At 33.1% G+C, this 18867-nt stretch overlaps 1 protein-coding gene across 1 annotated transcript in view; it reads right to left on the reverse strand.

Annotated features, from left to right (window-relative positions):
* Positions 1 to 18867, reverse strand: part of LOC108739379 (division abnormally delayed protein) — a 454546-nt gene that overhangs the window by 181677 nt on the left and 254002 nt on the right. Inside the window, exons 3-4 of the mRNA XM_025980560.1 lie at positions 11204 to 11601; positions 6300 to 6659 (exon numbers count right to left, since the gene is read on the reverse strand). Of these exons, the coding sequence (XP_025836345.1) occupies positions 6300 to 6659; positions 11204 to 11601 (758 nt within the window). The remainder of the gene's footprint in view (positions 1 to 6299; positions 6660 to 11203; positions 11602 to 18867) is intronic.

Raw genomic sequence — 18867 nt, forward strand, 5'->3', positions numbered from 1 at the left:
CTGTTTCTGCCTCTAATATGTCTCTGACTAGACCTTCATGCCTGAGAAGGTGTCCTACCAACCTATCTCGCCTATTTTTTATTGTCTTCCATTGAGTCCTATGTTCTCCTATTCTTTCTAATACCTTTTCATCTCTAACCACGGTATCCTCATTATTTGCCAATAGCACCACGATAATAAAAAATACAATTATTACTTTATAATTTATTAATGATAAATATAAAACGCAATTTGTTGTAAATGTTTGATCAAAACACATTCATAAATACAAGTGTGCCAAAAACCTTAAGAATCAATTAAACTTAGTGCCTAGAACCAACTCGTTAACGAATACATTTTTTGGGGGAATCCTAACGAAGCAGTTTACCCTTTAAACAGTACATTGACTAACGAAGACAGAAAATGTATAAAGAAATTGTGACCAACTTTTTAGTTAATGGTAGCATCGTGAAATAGGAGGTCTGTTGATCTTATTGCTTGGCGGTGAATCGTATCTAAAAGTATCCGCTGCGCTGTTCCGTTTTTGTCCAACGCGGTCGTTCGTGTTTTGCTCATTTTGCGGTTGTCATGCTGATTCAGACTAGATCTATCTCTGCCGATTAAAAGGATGACTTTAGCAGCATTTTGTTGGAGACAAATATGCGCGGCATGAACAGCGCATCGAATGCTTTCACAGCTTCCACCTGAGCTGGTGCAACTGGTCTAGTCTCTAGTGAATGCACTGATGTTCTGTTAAAGTACTGCACCTGGTATTGGAACGGGTGTGAGGTCACTGTTCCATATAACAGGCATTGGTATTTGCTTATTTTTTTATGCTAGGGCATTGCCAAGGGAACAGGAAAAAACACCTGACCTCCAACCTTTGTCGCACAAATACCATGATTTTTGTTCTGACAAAAATATATAAAATTCTGCGAAAAAAATAGTTTTCTTTTATTAAGCTCGCATGTCGCATGAGCGTATATATAAATTTAATTTCAGTCACATTTCTTCTCATCAAGTTATTGTCAACTTTTGAAATTGTAAATATTTTAAAAATATCAATTCCGTGTATCGATTTATACGGGTCGCTCGGCGCTCAAGATTTTTTTAAAGGTGTTTTCGAGTGATCTGTAAATATAAACAACAATTTTTTTTCAAATTTCTTTCTCAAAAATGTCATTTAATTAATAGAAATGAAGTATTAGACACGAAAGAAAACTATAATGACAATAAAATTATCTATTTCTACACTTTAGTTTTTAAAAGGTTTATAAGTAATTTCAAATATTAGGTCATCATCATACGGCAAATAGAGCAGGGTAAGTAAATTCTTGCCCTTAGCAACAAAATTATTTTAATGAAGTCGGTAATCCACACATAATTCATACCTTTTCACAAAAGAAAAATTATCAAGCTTTGTCCCAAGCGAAACTAATAAACAATTTTTAATTCATTGTTACAAAAATATTGTAATATTTTTATAAAAGTTTATAAGTTAACATGAAAGATTTGAAAACTTCTTTGAGACAGGGACAATATATTTAACTTTCTAAGTAATTTTTATAAAACAAATTTAATGTAGTGCACGCTTTATAAAGTATTTTACTGTATTTGTAGTTGGCTGTCGTGTAAGTAACGCAGCGATCATTTTGCGCGCCCATAGCGCCGCGACAAATTAATAAAAATGTAAGCTTATGTACAACAGCTTTAGCATTCTTTATATGTTTTAGTTTAGTTTATTCTATTATTCTTTTGGACAACAAAAATAGCGAGATTAAAACTATAAAAGTTAAAAAAACTTCGTCATAATTTGTAAAAGAAGATCACGAATGTCTTGACAACTCCGCCGAAAATTATGTGAAGCACTTTTACTTATCGTTAGTGAAATAAATTAGTTATTTGCAAAATAAAAGAAGCATTGAATACGTAAAAAAAGATGAAAGAATGAAAATTAATCTAGAAAGTTAATAAAGACCTGGGAAAATGTTTGGGAGCTTTGGCATAGACCCAGAAGTTAATAGTATAATAGTGTAACTTTATGTATAATAGTGTAATGTTCGTGGGTTTAACAAAATTAACTTCTAAGACTGATAACGACAAAAACTATTTATTTACACTACTGTTGATATATCACTATTCACTGCGCTGTTTATTTCACTGCTATCACTGTTAATTTATTTCTCGATTCACTTCTGTAACGGTCAATTTATTTCTTCTCTTCTCAGTGATCGTGTCTCTTCCTTTAAATACTCTTTTGTTTAGTTTCGGGAACCTGCTGGAAACATCCGGATAGTTTGTATTTTCTTTGAACTGCTTTTCCAGAACGCAGGTACGACACACACATGAACAAATACGGTGCACGTGAAGAAAGGCGCTCGCGGCTAGTCGGCGAATCGATAAGCCGTTCACGCACACATGTGCCCGATCGCACACAGACACACTCGTGCTCGCTACAATAGAATGAGTACGACTCAAATGCAACTTCTGCATTTTTATAAATTAGGATTCTTAATACTGTACATATTATGACGAAGGTTTCTAATTTTTATACTTTTAAACACGCCGGTTTTGTTTGCACAAAACTGCCAGTCCTAAGCCTGAATAAAGTGTAAAGTTAAAATTTAAGTTGAAAATATTATTCGATTGAATTACATAAACCAAAGATACAATATAAAACAAATCCTTTATACACAGGTTTACATATTTATTAAATTGTCGCGGCGCTACGAGCACGCTCAAATTTTACCAACTATAATAGTGGCGCTACAGCACTCCGTAGCTGCTTTTCTTTTAAAACATAAAAATTTAATATCTTCCTACAATTTAATATAATTTAATATTGTGAATAGCTACAATAATAAACGAATAGGCTGTCGCACAGCTTCTTATTCAACACTATAATGTGCAAAGTTAATTTATGGGAGGTAACTTCATAAGCGACGAATTTTCTTGGAAACTAAATTAATTATATGAAAAGCAAAAGCGGCAAATTTCAGCGATCCGTTAAACTGAACGATGCACTCTTTAAGGTATTACGGGGAAACTTTATTAATATAAATAAGTTACCATTAAATTTTAATTACTTTCAAATTCAATTACAATAAGCTGTGCAAAAACGAATACATTAGCTCACAAATGTGTTACTAATTAAATGCATGTATTATTAATTATTTCTAAATGAGAGTAGACGCGATATTTCAAATATGACTGTTTTATATATCTTATGTGTTTACATAATATTAATTATTATGCAGGTGTTATGTATTTTTTAATACTTTATGTAACTTATTAAACCATTTTACTTTTTTTAAGTGCTTTAATATTCTAGTTGCCTCATTGCCTGGTTTATTTATTATTTTGGTATTTTTGAATATGTAGTTCACCGACCAGGAAATCGTTACCAGATACTGTAATGACTCTAGGGAAGAGTTTCCCCTTTGAAAAAAATCTCTGATGTCTTATAATTTCTAGTCCAAAGATTAGTCCTTACAGTAAAGCCCACGAATTTTTCTTAATGCTCTAATAGCTTTAAGATTAGTACTGACTTTACCCATTTCTGTAGCTTCTGGAGAAAAAACGTCTCCAAATTAAAAATAATAGAACATTATTTAAGATCAGGTATGAAACAAAACAGACTTGACGGATTGGCATTAAATCAATAGAAAATGAGATGGCAACTATATAAAATTACAGTAAAAGCTCTTTATTCGAGGGATATACGTTCCATAAATATGCCGCAAATACAGAAACCGTGAATATGGAATGGTAATTAGTATGGAATCATAGGGGATACGTTCTAAGGTTCCAAAATAAAACCGATATGTATCAACATAAAATCAATGTATTGATAAATTCGTAATTAAAATTAACCGTTATAATCAGCTTTAGGCAAGAGTTTAAAAAATTTAGTGATTCTTTCCTGTTTTGAATTTTTAAATTAGTCCACTCGGTTACATTTTTTATAAAAGCTGCCTCGGCACGTACCAACAGTACAGTAGTCAAATGATGCCGATACATTAAGGGGATTCAGTAGCACACGCGCCGTAAAGTAAAAACATGCTTATCGGTTCTAGATATCATGAGTTTAATGTTTGGAACAGAGGTTTGAAATTTTGTAGTAAAATAGATAAAGCTTTGTCCTAAAACCTGTAAAAGCTATTATTGACCTTATTATTGAAAACTAAAAACGTACCGAGTTAGTGTGAACCTTTGTCACTTACCACACAAAAAATGAGTTATATATCTCGCAACGTTAAATAACAATGTTTAGAATAGAAACTCATATTTTCGGAAAAATTCGCAATAGGCATGAGCGGTCTATTGCTGTCAATCCCCTTAATAAATGACATCGAATCCTTTTCTGTTTATCAATTGCATCCGCGAATAATGAAAACGCGAATAAGGAAACCGTGAATAAGGAACCGTTACTGTATAATAATATATATTATATTTCTTATAGGTTGCACTATTCAAATTCAACTCATGTGATTATTATGATTTTTTGGTAATGAGACCAATGCATATTCTTCTTCCATTACAAACATTTGAAATTTCTTAATGTTTATCATCATAAAGTCGTCAGAATTAAGACTGGTTGGACACGCATTTCTACTCCTTCCTATCTTGAGCTAATCTTTGCATTTCCCTAAAACTAGAACAACCCAGATCCTTAACTATTTGCGAACGGTAATCTAATCTACGTCTACCTCTACCCCTCCTAACTGCCGTTTCTGCCTCTAATATGTCTCTAACTAGACCTTCATGCTTAAGAGTTGAAAATATATTGTATAGTAAGTTTAAGAATTTTTATGTAAAGTTTAATTTAATTAATATTATACATCAATTTTCATTTCAAATTATACTGATACTCGAAAAATTTCAATTGTGGAAAATATGAAAATTGATTTATAATATTAATTAAAATTTACATAAAGATCACAAAATGACAAGTTATGTTAACAGTTTGTGATGGGATGAAAGTAGGTTTAAAATAGCACGTAATATTTATAAGCATCACCGACAAAATGAGAACGACCTACAAAAGGTTATTATTCATCATCACAGTTGGTTAAACACAGCAATCAGAATGCCCTTCAGTTTAATAAATAAAGATCTCCGCACTCTATTAAATAGCTCGCACAAAACCTAGATGAATTTAAATTAGAATCAGAATCGTACTGCTTCGGTCCGCTTAGGAATTTATTTTATAAAATACACGAAAGAAAAATACTTTGGAATCCCAAGTTAGGATTACAGAATAAAGAGGCCACATCAGCACTTGTTTTACAAAATTGACAAAATACTTAAATGATAAATAAAGGCAGAATTACTTTATAAAGTTTTTTCTGTCTTTATTAAATTAAGGAAAAAATCGGCTTTTATATTATACAAGATGAAACAGAAATAAGTGTTGAGCTTAGGAGGGTGTAAACTAAATTCAATAAACAATCGCAGGGTGTGTTTAGCAGCGTGGTTAAGGGCAAAAAATTTTTTTTAAGAAAATCACAATAGTTTACAATTGAAGCTAGTCCCGTACGTGAATTGGCAACAAAGGTGTCTAATATACTGAATAAGGTAGTGCGATAAAAAGTCTGCAGCTACATGGATGGAGAAGTAAACATTGCCGATTATCCAACGCCCATCGAACGCCTAAGATAAACAAATAAACGTAAATAATTTAGTACCACTCACGATGTTCAGACTAAATAAATTAAATAAGTACATTACAGGTAGCACTACGAAAATGTAAGAACACAAAACAAAAAAAAAATAAGTTACCTAAACATTAATGGATACATAATCATCATATGGATAATCGTAATTTTATTAAGGCAAATTACCACGCCATCACTGAGGCATTGCCAAGGTGTGTTACCTTTTTGGGGGTTTAGTGTAAGTAAATTTACCAAAAAAGTCAAATAACTCTTCTAAAATTTCGCACTACACATATACCGCATCTGATTATTGGGAAAATTCAAAATTCCGTCCCACGTAAAGCAAAATTGTCTGTAAAAAGCACCCTATGGAAAAAAAATTGGCTAAGTAGCACTGTTCAAGCAAGGCTTCCACTCGCTGCAAATGATAAGGATGCAGCAATGATTCCTTTAAAAATTGCCACACAGAGGGGCCAATGTTCTCTGCTATTTCGCGTGTACTATTTTGGGGGATTGTCTTCCTTGAAATCGAGGATTTCGACCGTACAGCAGCAATATGGTTCAAACGCGTAAATACGTATCATGTCACATTATTATTATTTAATACAAAACACAGTTGTTATATTTTGTATTAAAAAGGTGTTAGAAAATGTAAATACTTACCCTAATGTCGATGTCACGTCCCTTTTCCATGGCATGCATAATGGCTTCCGATATTTTGGTATCTAACGTGCGAATCACCATATCAGCGTTAACAGCCTCATTGTTGTGTTGTTTTATTGCACTGATTAGTCTCTCTAACGCTTCGACGTAAGAGTTCCACGGCGCGTCTAATTCCGTCACATACTTTGTCAAACAACCACGCAACACGTTTAAACAGTATCCCGAACACGGCTTCGTATTCACCCCTAAACCTTGACATTTAGGACAATACGTCATCTTTAGTAGGGCATTGTGACACTCTGCGTGCCTTTTGCCGCCGTCCTCCGAAAATAGAAGATCCGTTGTATTAAGAACTTCCATCTGAAAAGGAAACTGTCTGTAACTGACTTTCTTTGGGAAGTTTAAAGTGTACAATAAGATAACTTTTATTCCATAACGGTTACACAATTAATAATATTGAAACATTAGAGAGAAATTTATTCAAAATTATAATTGCTGTCACATACTCGCTGGGAACCAAACCCGAATATTTCAGAAATTACTTGGATTTAAATTTTGAAAATTTCTACAATAGCGTTATTTGGTATGCTCCCCTCAATTAAAAGAATGACATCTATGTAGCACTTCCGGTTTTCCCGGAAGTTGACATCTTCGTTATATGAAATGGAACACCCTGTATATTATGACGGTTTTGAATTCTACTTATGATTTTACGTACACTTTTTTTAATTTTACAGTAAGAAAGCTGGAGCAACAATACTCTCAGAAGAGATAACTGTACATTTAAGCTTCCTGCCCATAGTTTCAAAGTGGGTTAATTACATACAGGATGTTAGATATTTAATGGCGAATTTAGTTAACTTCAAACAATCCAAGTCCATTTTTTAAATGGAATACCCTGTATGTATTTTCATAGAAGTATGCAAAATTTTATTCTCATTCAATGGTACAGTGTTCCCTATACCCTCTTATCTCTTCTAATTTTCAAATTATTTCTTGCTCTTTGTGAAAATAACTAAAATCGTTTAATTTTCTACTTTAACTTCAGAACAAATAATACAAATTAATTATTGCCGTTCAAACATCTATAATGACAGTTTAGCAACTAAATATTTTGATTCTCAGTGTCAATTATTGTATATTATTGTTATTAAGAATGGAAAATGAAAATAAATTTTAGAAGTAGCGAAACCATACGAAAGTTTACCTAAAATCATAAGTACAATTCAAAACCGTCATAATATGCAGGGTGTTCCATTTAAAATAACGAATTTGATGTCAACTTCCAGTAAAACCGGAAGTGTTATACAGATGTCATTATTTTAATTGAGGATAGCATACCGAATAACACTAATCATCAAATTTGAATAAGTGAAGTTTTTTATATACATATTAATATAAGTATACGTTAATTTCGACGATTCTATAACCTAACCTGTGCCTTGGTGCCTAGAGCATTGATACGTAAAGCCAGGAACTCGGGTTCGATTCCCGGCGAGGATGAAATAGCAACAACAATTTTTCCTTATTAATTTGAGGTAATTTGTAGTAGGTGAAAGTGAAATCAATAATTGAAAATTATTAAATGCTAACCGCTATTGAAAGTTTCTTAAAAAAGTGTTTCATATATTAAGTTGCACAATTATCGGTTGGACAAAAAATGTCAATTTATATTCTACGAATAGTACATGTCACTTCTAAGATTAATTTTTTGTAGACCAGGATTCAGCAAGCGGGAAACGAAACATGAAAGTTAATTTCAAAAGTATTTAAGGGTTTTAAATTTTTTTATTGCTCTTTTTAATATAAACAGATAATACAAAATTTGAGTTTTTGATGCATTTTAATTGGATTATATGGTTGAGGCATTTGAATATAAAATGCTATGTACAGATTAACTAATCTACGCCGGTGTAAGTAATATAATACAGTTTAAAGCTCTTGACAGAAAAGGTACAAAATCGATTTTGATCTACACTATATTTTTTCCATTCTTATGAATAGCGTTCTCCCCTACATCCGAATTCATTAGATAGCAATACATTTCTATTAAAACAATTGTGAATAAATATTACAATAAGACTTTTGAGATTGGATATTTCTAAAGTTCTCAAATTTCGAGAAAATTATATTCAGCGTGAAGTAGGCTTCTAAAGTTTTAATTGGTTTATAAAGGGATAAGGGCCGAGTTATAGCGGATTATTGTGATCTCAGCGAAATATTCTTCCTAAAATTTAAATCCTAACGAAACTTGATGGTATAAATGTGATTTTGGTTTCCATGCACAATATACGCAGAATGAACCCTTATTTGTCTGCTTGAATAACACGACAATTACTAAGACAAGCAAACAAAATAAATTTTAGAAAATTGAAAAATTATATATTTTAGGGAGAAATCTTCAAGAATTGAGCAAAAATTGTTTTGTCTTGATCAAATATCGGTGTCATTTGTTTTAATTAAATTTAATTTAAATTCCCGGGTATATCACACCGCACTTCTAGAGGTTATAGGAAACACAAAAAAGTCAAATTATTCGCCTTGAAACAAGCTACAACATACTTCGTGCAGAAAAAAAAAGAGCGTTTAATTTTCAATTTCAATTCATTCTTAATTAGAAAAATTTCCGACGAAAATTTTGAGGGAAGTGCAGGTAGGGACCCCAAGTGGGTATTAGCACACTACCCCTTGTGGGCTCCCAGGAGGTTGCCTCCTAGGGCAAGAAAGAGGCATATAACACTTTGTCGCATTTCCGCATCATCAGGAATGCCGCATGTGGCCCCGCCGGGAAAAATTGCTACCCCATTAAAAATTTTTAAAATTCGAAAAACTTCACTTATTAGATGAACCCCAAGCTAAAGAAACTATGGATTCCATTTCTTTCTCTTATTACAATGTGTAAAAGATCGCAAACAAAATGGGGTTGTTTATACTTTGATATCAAATGATTGATGTTGATTTTATATCAATAAAATTATTTGCAACCCTATTTTGACTCTAATCTTTCGTGGTAAACAAACCATTTTGGCATCAGTGTCTTTTTTCCAATTAAAACGGGCGACAAAGGTAAATAAGGAACCATATAGGAGAATTATTTGTTGCTGAACTGAAGAAATTATAAGATAAAGATAGAAAAAACTATATCTCGATCACTTCAAACAGAAAAATATGAATCATACTCAATCATTGCAGCTGGTGATGTAATACAAACATCACTATTAGTCTAGAAAAACTAAAAAATGAGCAAATGCCTAGCAGGTTTTCCTAAAAAATATTTTATACTTGAGTAAATGTAGAAAATTAAATAGGTACTACAAAAAAGCACTTATTTAAAAAAGTATTTTGAAGATACGTATTTTGCATTTAGCATTTAAAATACAAAAGGGAAATCTATTCTGTATTTTACATTTGAAATAATAATCAAAAATTGTATTTAAATTTCAGAAACCATTTTGCACATCTTTAGCGACATACTGCTTATATTTATCGTTACATATTATAGATATTATCTTTGTAATTCTTGTTAGCGTATTTTTCGTTTCACTTTGCCTCAGGGAATGTGCATGATTTGGTGTATAGAACACACTTTTTTAAACCATATCTGTATGAAAACATTTGCGTTTTTTGTTTTTGACGACTGTTCTGAATTAACTATACACTCAAATTTTTTTTAACAAAGTCTTAAATTGGATTTGTTGGGTTTACATTACTTTTTATTATTTGTACGAAGGGATGGCTGAGAGAATTTGTACGAATTGTGCTATACCACGTTGCATTATTAAAAAGATGATTGCATATAGTAAAAGCTTTGAAGTCACCACTAGTACATGTGAAAACGCATTGAATCCTACTGGGTATAGTCATCATCATCATAAGGTCGTCAATCCTAAGACTTTTCCTATCCTAAGCTAATCTTCGCATTTCCCTAAAGCTAGAGCAACCCATGTCCTTAACTATTTGCGAACAGTAATCTAATCTAGGTCCACCTCAACCCCTCCTACTTCCGTTTCTACTACTCTTTCCGTCCTGACTTATCTGACTTTCTAGACACCTAATCGGCCACTTCTTCTAATTTTTCGTCTCCTATCTTTATATTCGCTCTTTGTCTATTTTTCCTTCCGTTGCAAAACACTATTTTTGTTTTACTTTTATTTATTTTCATACTGTTTTGTCACTACCGCTTCCATTTTATTTAAAGCTATCTCTAATTCCTCCTTGCTAGATGCTAATACTACTATATCATCTGTAAATCTGAGCATACTAATCTTTTGCCCCTGTATATCTATCCCTACAGTTGTACTGTCGCGTCTTCGATGTACTGGGTGGTATACTGCGCAAGTCCAGAGAAAAATAACGGAAACTTTTTTTCACGTTAAAGACAACAAATAAAAGTCAACTAAAATAGAAAATTGACACTTAAGCATAATAAAACTATCAATTTTCACAACACCATATAATCAAAGTAGTCTTGTGGTAGTTAAAAACAGAATATTCAAAATTATCACTTTTTTTACTACCTAATAAAAATTGTAAATTCCTAAAAATTACATTTATCTAGTCGGTACTCTTTGTTCTGAAATTCGTAGGTGGTGGACTTCAGCTGTGCTTATATTTTATCTTTTAGTCCCTCATCTTTACATGGTTTTTATAATTTATGAACTGAACAACTGAATGAATTATAAATATTTTGCAATTAAATGAATCATGAAACACATAGCAGATTTTTATTAGGTGAAGTGGTCACTTCAAAAATATTCGTTAATATAAGTATGTTCGCGCTTTAAAATATTCATCATTTGTACCAATATAATACCATTTGCCGTTTCGTGATTTGAATGTTGGCCAAATGGTTGGGGCTTAAAATAGAAAATTAAATAAAGTAAAGAGTGTAAGTAATTTCTTACCCCAACGTCGAATGCTTGTAAAAGAAGTCTGGTGGCTTCTAAACTTTTAGATAACGACTGGGCAAGCTGTCGTGGAATATCTCCGAAGGGTTGTATCTCAGAGAATGTCATCTTCACACAAACTTTATAGTCGTATGAGAAATCTCTCGCCAGTGTGCTCAAAATGTGATGGTAAACGAGAGGAAACAAGTCAACGAAGAATCGTGAAACGCTTTCCTTCAAAACGTTACTGGCAGTCGAAAGAGCATCTTGTGAAGAATTTATCTGAACAGAACGTCTGACGTCTCGATAGAGGTCGCTAATCGGATCTTTTGACAATACCGCCATCTGTTGGTACACTTGAGCGAACAACTGCAAAGTGATGTTCTCCGACTGGGTGGCCAGTTCCAGAACGTGACCTGAAAATTGAAAAGGCAGACGTTAAATACACATTCGACTCAATACTAAATGTCAAGCAAGCGTCGGTTTGTTTTCTTATTATGTTGCTTTCGAGAGAATGCGAACCAGAAGTTTACTATTTAAGTATTTAATATTTATCTGAGTCGTATTATTATGCCGGTCAGATCACATCGGTTACAAGTTATTCTATATTGTTTTTCTGTAAAGTTTTTTCGGTCCACGGTTGTTTTACAAAGTTTTTATTATCATAGCTTTTGGGTTGATACTTGTATGATATAAGGGACTATTTTACACTACATATGTATGTATAACCGTCGATTTCAAAATTAAATTCGATTAAAATAAAAACGGAATTAATTCATTATTACAGTAGAGATTCACTAATTCGGATCAATTCTTAACCGCCATATTGGTTTATACTGCCTGGGAATTTCCTATAATTTTGCCCTGATTACAACGTAACATGGATTACTGAGGGTTAGGATTATAGAATGCAGTGAGTTCCATCATTTAGTTAGACGTTTCAATCGTCAGTTAATTCCGAAACATTCCATCATTGACTATCCCTTCTATATACACACCATTGTCCTTTACAAACATAGCTATGCTAGATCTATATACAGGGTGTTTCTGAAATAAGTGGCAAGCTGTAGAGGGTGCTAACAAAAAACTTTGTAATTGTAATTTTATTATAAGGTAAATTATCAAAACAACATTGAGGTATTAGCAATGTGTTTTAACTATTTTTTGTGGGTGATTCGCACCTACCTACCGTATTTAAGACGATTTGCCGATGAGGAAGCTTCACTGGGGATATCAATGACCATACAATTCGACCGCTACATTAACACTGTACTCACATTATCCGTAAATTAGTATCATGTCACAAACTTCTGCAGTACTAAACACCATTGTAACAACTACTAATCCTACACTAACCTATCCTATGACAGTGACACACATACCTATTTCCAATCAGTTCGTACATACATACAAGAGTCTCCAACATTAAAATAACAAAGAACTTCTATTAGACTGGTTGTAACATAAACATAGTCAATGATGCATCTCTAATCTAATCTAACAAATAACAAACAATGCATGAGTACTAAAATGCAAAAGAAATATAACATGGATGCTGCTAATTACCAGCTGATTGAATACGACGTTGCACTGTCGCATTTCATTCCAGGACCGGAATTACATTTATCTACACGTTCGCTTACTTTTTTCTAGAAAAACGGTAAATTTTAGGACATACAAACATTAACTTAATTTTCTTGTTTTTTCTCGTACAATCTCGCTACTAATTTCAAAAAACCCTGTATCCATTATAGCAATATTATATACTATAGTTATTACTTCTGATAATATTCCAAGAATGCAATTTTTAATTTTTAGCTTATTACGCCGCATTCTTTGTATCTTGTTCAATATATAAAATACCGCAAATGATATAACACATTCTTTCTACCAGATAGTACGGTATTAATTAAAATGACAACAAAACTAATTTAGTATTCAATTAATTCTTTCCTATTCATGAACAATAAAATAAATTTTGCACGTAAAACAAACATTCTTTAGCAATGAAGTATTAGGTATTTGTAATGATGTAACTTTTTATTAAGAAACACAAAATATTGTCACATTTTTGTAGAAGTAAAATAACAAAGTTATCATCAAATATAAAACTTGTTAAAACTGGTTAAAATTAGGACGTGTGTATCATATTTAAACTGGAACAATCTCCGGCTAATTTTTCTCTTATCACTTATAATTAGGTTTGCTCTGGACTTTTCCTGCCTTCAAAATAGTACAATGTAAATTAATACAGATTAGTGAGTGGTAAAGTCGGTACAAGGCAGAGATCCATTTGATTAATATTGGTACATTTGTTCAATATGTATAATAAAAGCGTTTAACACTATCTCTTACGAAAACCTCTTTGAAGTTGGTATGACAAGATTAGCAGGCAAAAATATAAACTATAGGATAATTAACTGAAAATTAACCGTGAAATCAAAACATTAGCCGCGGCCCGGAAAACCCAAAAACCATCTCATTTGAAGTATCATGCAAAAACCGTAAAATCAGTTAAGAAAATCCTAGACAGCTGAAACCAGTCTTATAATTAGTCACTAATTAATCACTGACTATGTAGACTACTAACCAGAGGTTCGATTTTTTTTTTCATAGTATCCAGTGAGATTAAAGTAGACATTTTAAAATAACCGTCAAGATGGAAAAATGACGCTATTTTGACAAAAGAAAATTCGAACCCCCTGTTTAACAATGCCTATATACTAACGGTTAATTGTGTATTTAACTGAAAACTTAAGAGTAAATGCATATCGTATTAACTGGTGATAAACCTAAATCTTATACATTTTCCATTCCCGTCTGTGTCTACAAAGGAAGCAAACTGCAGAATATAATTATCTCTCTTCAATTACTAAGGAGCCAGCACAACAATAATTGATTTCTGCAACATTTCTACATTTTTAAGAAACTTCATAATTTTGTTATGATTATGAGCAGATACTTAGAACCGTCTCTTATTTATGGCCATATCTTTAGGAGAAACGAGGATAATAAAGATCAAAGGATAACTGCAACTTTTATAGTATTTTCAGAGAAAATATCGAAAACAGCAAACATACTTTAGCGCAAATGCCGTACTATTAATACGGAAAACATACTTTAATTAGTTTTAGATGTACTTTATTTTACCGATTTTTACTATCGAAAGCTACAGTTTCCGAGATGCAATTTTATTGAGTTTGTGAGGGCGAGCATGGTGAAATATGCACCGCAAGAAAATTAAAACGCCACTATTCGTTTATATCAGAATGAAATACGATATAAGTAGACTTAACGGGTTTAAAAACAAAATTCCTCTGTTAAAAGAACAAATAATTTGTTGCGCTACCCTTTATCCACTGCCTTTTATAATTAGTTCAAAAATCGCACACGCATGGGAGAAATTATAAAACAACTTCTATTTACATACATGTATTAACAAAATAATAATTATACATTAAGTTAATTTTATTTGGTTGGCTGCCTATGGTCTACGACAAAACAGTTTATTACACAATAGAAAAAGTGGTTTCAGTAAGGTACTAACGTAGATCTGTATTGAAACCTTTTAACAACAAACCCTTATAGGGAATGGAGTAAGTAAATAAATAAATCTTCAAAAATAAAATCCAATCCGTGTCATAACAAAGTAAAATCCTACGTAAGTGATAAAATGGGAAATTTTCAACGTTTTCCACGGATAGAATTTTCACAATATGAAAGCTTATATTTTCCGATTTGCTTGTAGCCATATAGCAATAACAAGAAAAAAATGATGAAAAAATTAATATCTTTTGCTACAAACACAATNTCCATACCTAAGGGGACGTCCATTAACTATATACGTGTATATAGCTTAGTAGGTCTTTGAGAACCAAAAATATTTATGAAAACGTAACATTACCCCAAGACCTTTTTCACCCCCATGTCACAATTTCTCACACTATCTCAAAACCTCCCCTCCCTTCTTTCGGCTTAAGGTAATATACGGATAGTCCCTTATTTTAAAATGTTGCATCAATTTTTCCAAACAGGTTTTAAGTGTATTACAGAATTGTCACAAATGCTTTATTTAATTCGCGATAAGAGCGATAAAAACAATCCACCTTCGACCTTCATGTATTAGATCAAACAAGAGTTACAGGTACTTCCGAAAAAAGCAAAGCATGTTCTTAAGATTGACGCAATTGAAAACATCTCTAGACCAGTCTCGGTCCACAAATTTTTTTAGGATTTAATATAAGAAAAATCTATGACATTTTTAATATATATGTTAGGAACAACTTCTGCGGGTAAAATAAATAGAAAAACAACGTATATACTACGTTATACATATACATGTGTAAATATACAGTTAATGATGCATAAAAATAAATGCCAGGTTTTTAGGTAGGAAGATACATTTCTAATGCGTTTTGAATGTTGACATGTAATGGAGTGTTAACACTTGAAATACATCAGTGTAAATATTTACCGAATTTTTTAAGGGAATTTAACAATAAGACAAATAATGTCTAAGGCTAAACGACACACATCAGAGGACGCCATCATTTAATTGTGTGATACGATATTCTCGGAATCATAATGTGGTGGTTTCCCGTTGCCTTCCACATAGCAGTATTGTGCATCCAAGTGCCATACCGATCCTCGTGATCTCTGCCACCCTGATTACTGAAAGAGCTGCTGTCCTCTTTCAGGGACTTGTCTTACTCCGGTTTCTCTTTAGGAATCCCCCCCTTATGGTTGAATCTATGGTCCGGCTCCCTAAATCATCGAAACTATGCAAGCCGATCCACCAACTCTACTTTGTCGGATGGGACACATAATACAAGCATAAAAATCATTGCAAATAAACCGAGTACTGTCTAGGGTTCCAAAGTCATTAACGTTATAACAGGTCAATTGAAAAGTTCCCGGCCTAAAATAGTAAAACACATTTTTTTTTTGCAAAATTCGTTTTTTTTATTCAACATAATTCTCTTCAAGGGTGATACACTGATTATAGCGATCCTCCAACTTTTCGATACCATTTTTGTAGTACGATTTGNTGATAACGTTTGCATCTGAATCTACATATATTTATACATCTACGTATATACTACGTTATACATATACATGTGTAAATATACAGTTAATGATGCATAAAAATAAATGCCAGGTTTTTAGGTAGGAAGATACATTTCTAATGCGTTTTGAATGTTGGCATGTAATGGAGTGTTAACACTTGAAATACATCAGTGTAAATATTTACCGAATTTTTTAAGGGAATTTAACAATAAGACAAATAATGTCTAAGGCTAAACGACACACATCAGAGGACGCCGTCATTTAATTGTGTGATACGTTATTTTATTCCCGTTGCCTTCCACACCGCAGTATTGTGCATCAGAGTGCCATACCGATCCTCGTGATCTCTGCCACCCTGACTACTGAAGAAGCTGCTGCCCTCTTTCAGGGACTTGTCTTAGTCTGGTTTCTCTTTATGGTTGAATCTATATTCCGGCTCCCTAAATCATCGAAACTCGCAAGCCGATCCACCCACTCTAGTTTGTCGGATAGGACACATAACACAAGCATAAAAACAATTGCAAATAAACCGAGTACTGTCTGGGATTTCAGTCATTAACGTTATAGTTACCGTCAAGTAAGTAAAAATAGTTATAAATGTTTGATCATTATTTATCGGTACTTCATCATCATAGGGTCGTTAGTCTTATGACTGATTAGACTCGCACCTCCACTTTTTCCTACTCTGATCTAATCTTCGTACTTCTCTAAAAATCCCATATTGTTAACTATTTGTAAACAGCAATTTAATCTAGGCCTACCTCTACTCCTCTTAACTTTTGTTTCTGCTTCTAATATGTACCTAATTAACCCTTCATGCCTGAGAACGTGTCCTACCAACCTATCTCGCTTATTTCTTATTAACTTCCATAGTGACCTCTGTTCTCCTATTCTTTGTAATACCTCCTCATTTCTAACCTTCTCTATTCACGCCATCCGCATCANCGTTATTTTATTCCCGTTGCCTTCCACACCGCAGTATTGTGCATCAGAGTGCCATACCGATCCTCGTGATCTCTGCCACCCTGACTACTGAAGAAGCTGCTGCCCTCTTTCAGGGACTTGTCTTAGTCTGGTTTCTCTTTATGGTTGAATCTATATTCCGGCTCCCTAAATCATCGAAACTCGCAAGCCGATCCACCCACTCTAGTTTGTCGGATAGGACACATAACACAAGCATAAAAACAATTGCAAATAAACCGAGTACTGTCTGGGATTTCAGTCATTAACGTTATAGTTACCGTCAAGTAAGTAAAAATAGTTATAAATGTTTGATCATTATTTATCGGTACTTCATCATCATAGGGTCGTTAGTCTTATGACTGATTAGACTCGCACCTCCACTTTTTCCTATCCTGATCTAATCTTCGTACTTCTCTAAAAATCCCATATTGTTAACTATTTGTAAACAGCAATTTAATCTAGGCCTACCTCTACTCCTCTTAACTTTTGTTTCTGCTTCTAATATGTACCTTAACTAAGCCTTTCATGCCGAGAAGGTGCCAGCATATCTCGTTTATTCCTTATTGATTTCTATAGCAATCTCTGCTCTCATATTCTTTCTAATACCTCCTCATTCCTAACCTTTTATATCCACAGTATCTTGATCATTCTCGATCACGTTCCAGACATACAGTCTTTCGAATTTCTAAATTAACAGTTCGCGAGTATAAAACTGAAGACGACTCGACGCTACACTAAGTATCCTTTGTTTTAAATCTGCTGCTGCTCGTTCCACCCTGAGTTGCCTGACTTCCTTGATGCCAAAAATTAGCTACGTCATCTGTGAGTTTCTTATGCGGCCTTCACGAAAGCTAGACCTTCTATTAATTAATATGTAACGATAGAGACAATTTAAAAGTTAAAAGAATAAGGTAAATAACATACTGTCATCTATTGGGCATGAGAAAAAAACAATGCTGCAGTTCTGGTGGTATTTTTTATAGCCCGAAGTTTAAGAAGAGGCTTAGTTAAGTCATCTTGGATTGATAAAACTATACAAAAACTATAATTTCCCAAGTCAAATTAAAGGTATATCAACCTATGCGAGCTCCGTTATTACTGCCTAACCTAAACGTGAATTCGAATGGTAAATAGGTTACCATTCTCTGGTACAGGAGGATATTATAAATACTGTGGATAGAAAAGATTAAAATGAGGAGATATTACAATGAGTAGTAGAGCAGTAGGCGTTATGGAATTCAATAAGACATCGGTGAGATAGTTTGGCAGAACACCTTTCCAGATATGCATAGCTAGTTAGAGTTATATTAAAAGCTGAAACAGGAGTAAAGAGATTACTGTTCCCAAATAGTTAGATACAAGTTGCTCTAGTTTATGACAAAGATTGGCTCAAGATACGAACCAGTCTTCTAGCTGAACACCTTATGGCGACCGACGACGACGATGATGATGATGATAATCTTCATTGGAAAATAAACAACCTAAAAAGAAGAGGGGGGATCTCTTCAAATTTTAACTGTACCTACGTATTATAATATATATGAGTCTTATAGGTAGGTGACAAAAGGACCGACACGTGTAATAATTATCGTGTCTGAGTGATTGAAATCGTTACTTTTGCATGTAAAATGAACGATAAGATAATTTTTATC

This window comes from Agrilus planipennis, unplaced genomic scaffold, assembly GCF_000699045.2.
Source record: "Agrilus planipennis isolate EAB-ADULT unplaced genomic scaffold, Apla_2.0 scaffold82, whole genome shotgun sequence".
NCBI classification, from domain to species: Eukaryota; Metazoa; Arthropoda; class Insecta; order Coleoptera; family Buprestidae; genus Agrilus; species Agrilus planipennis.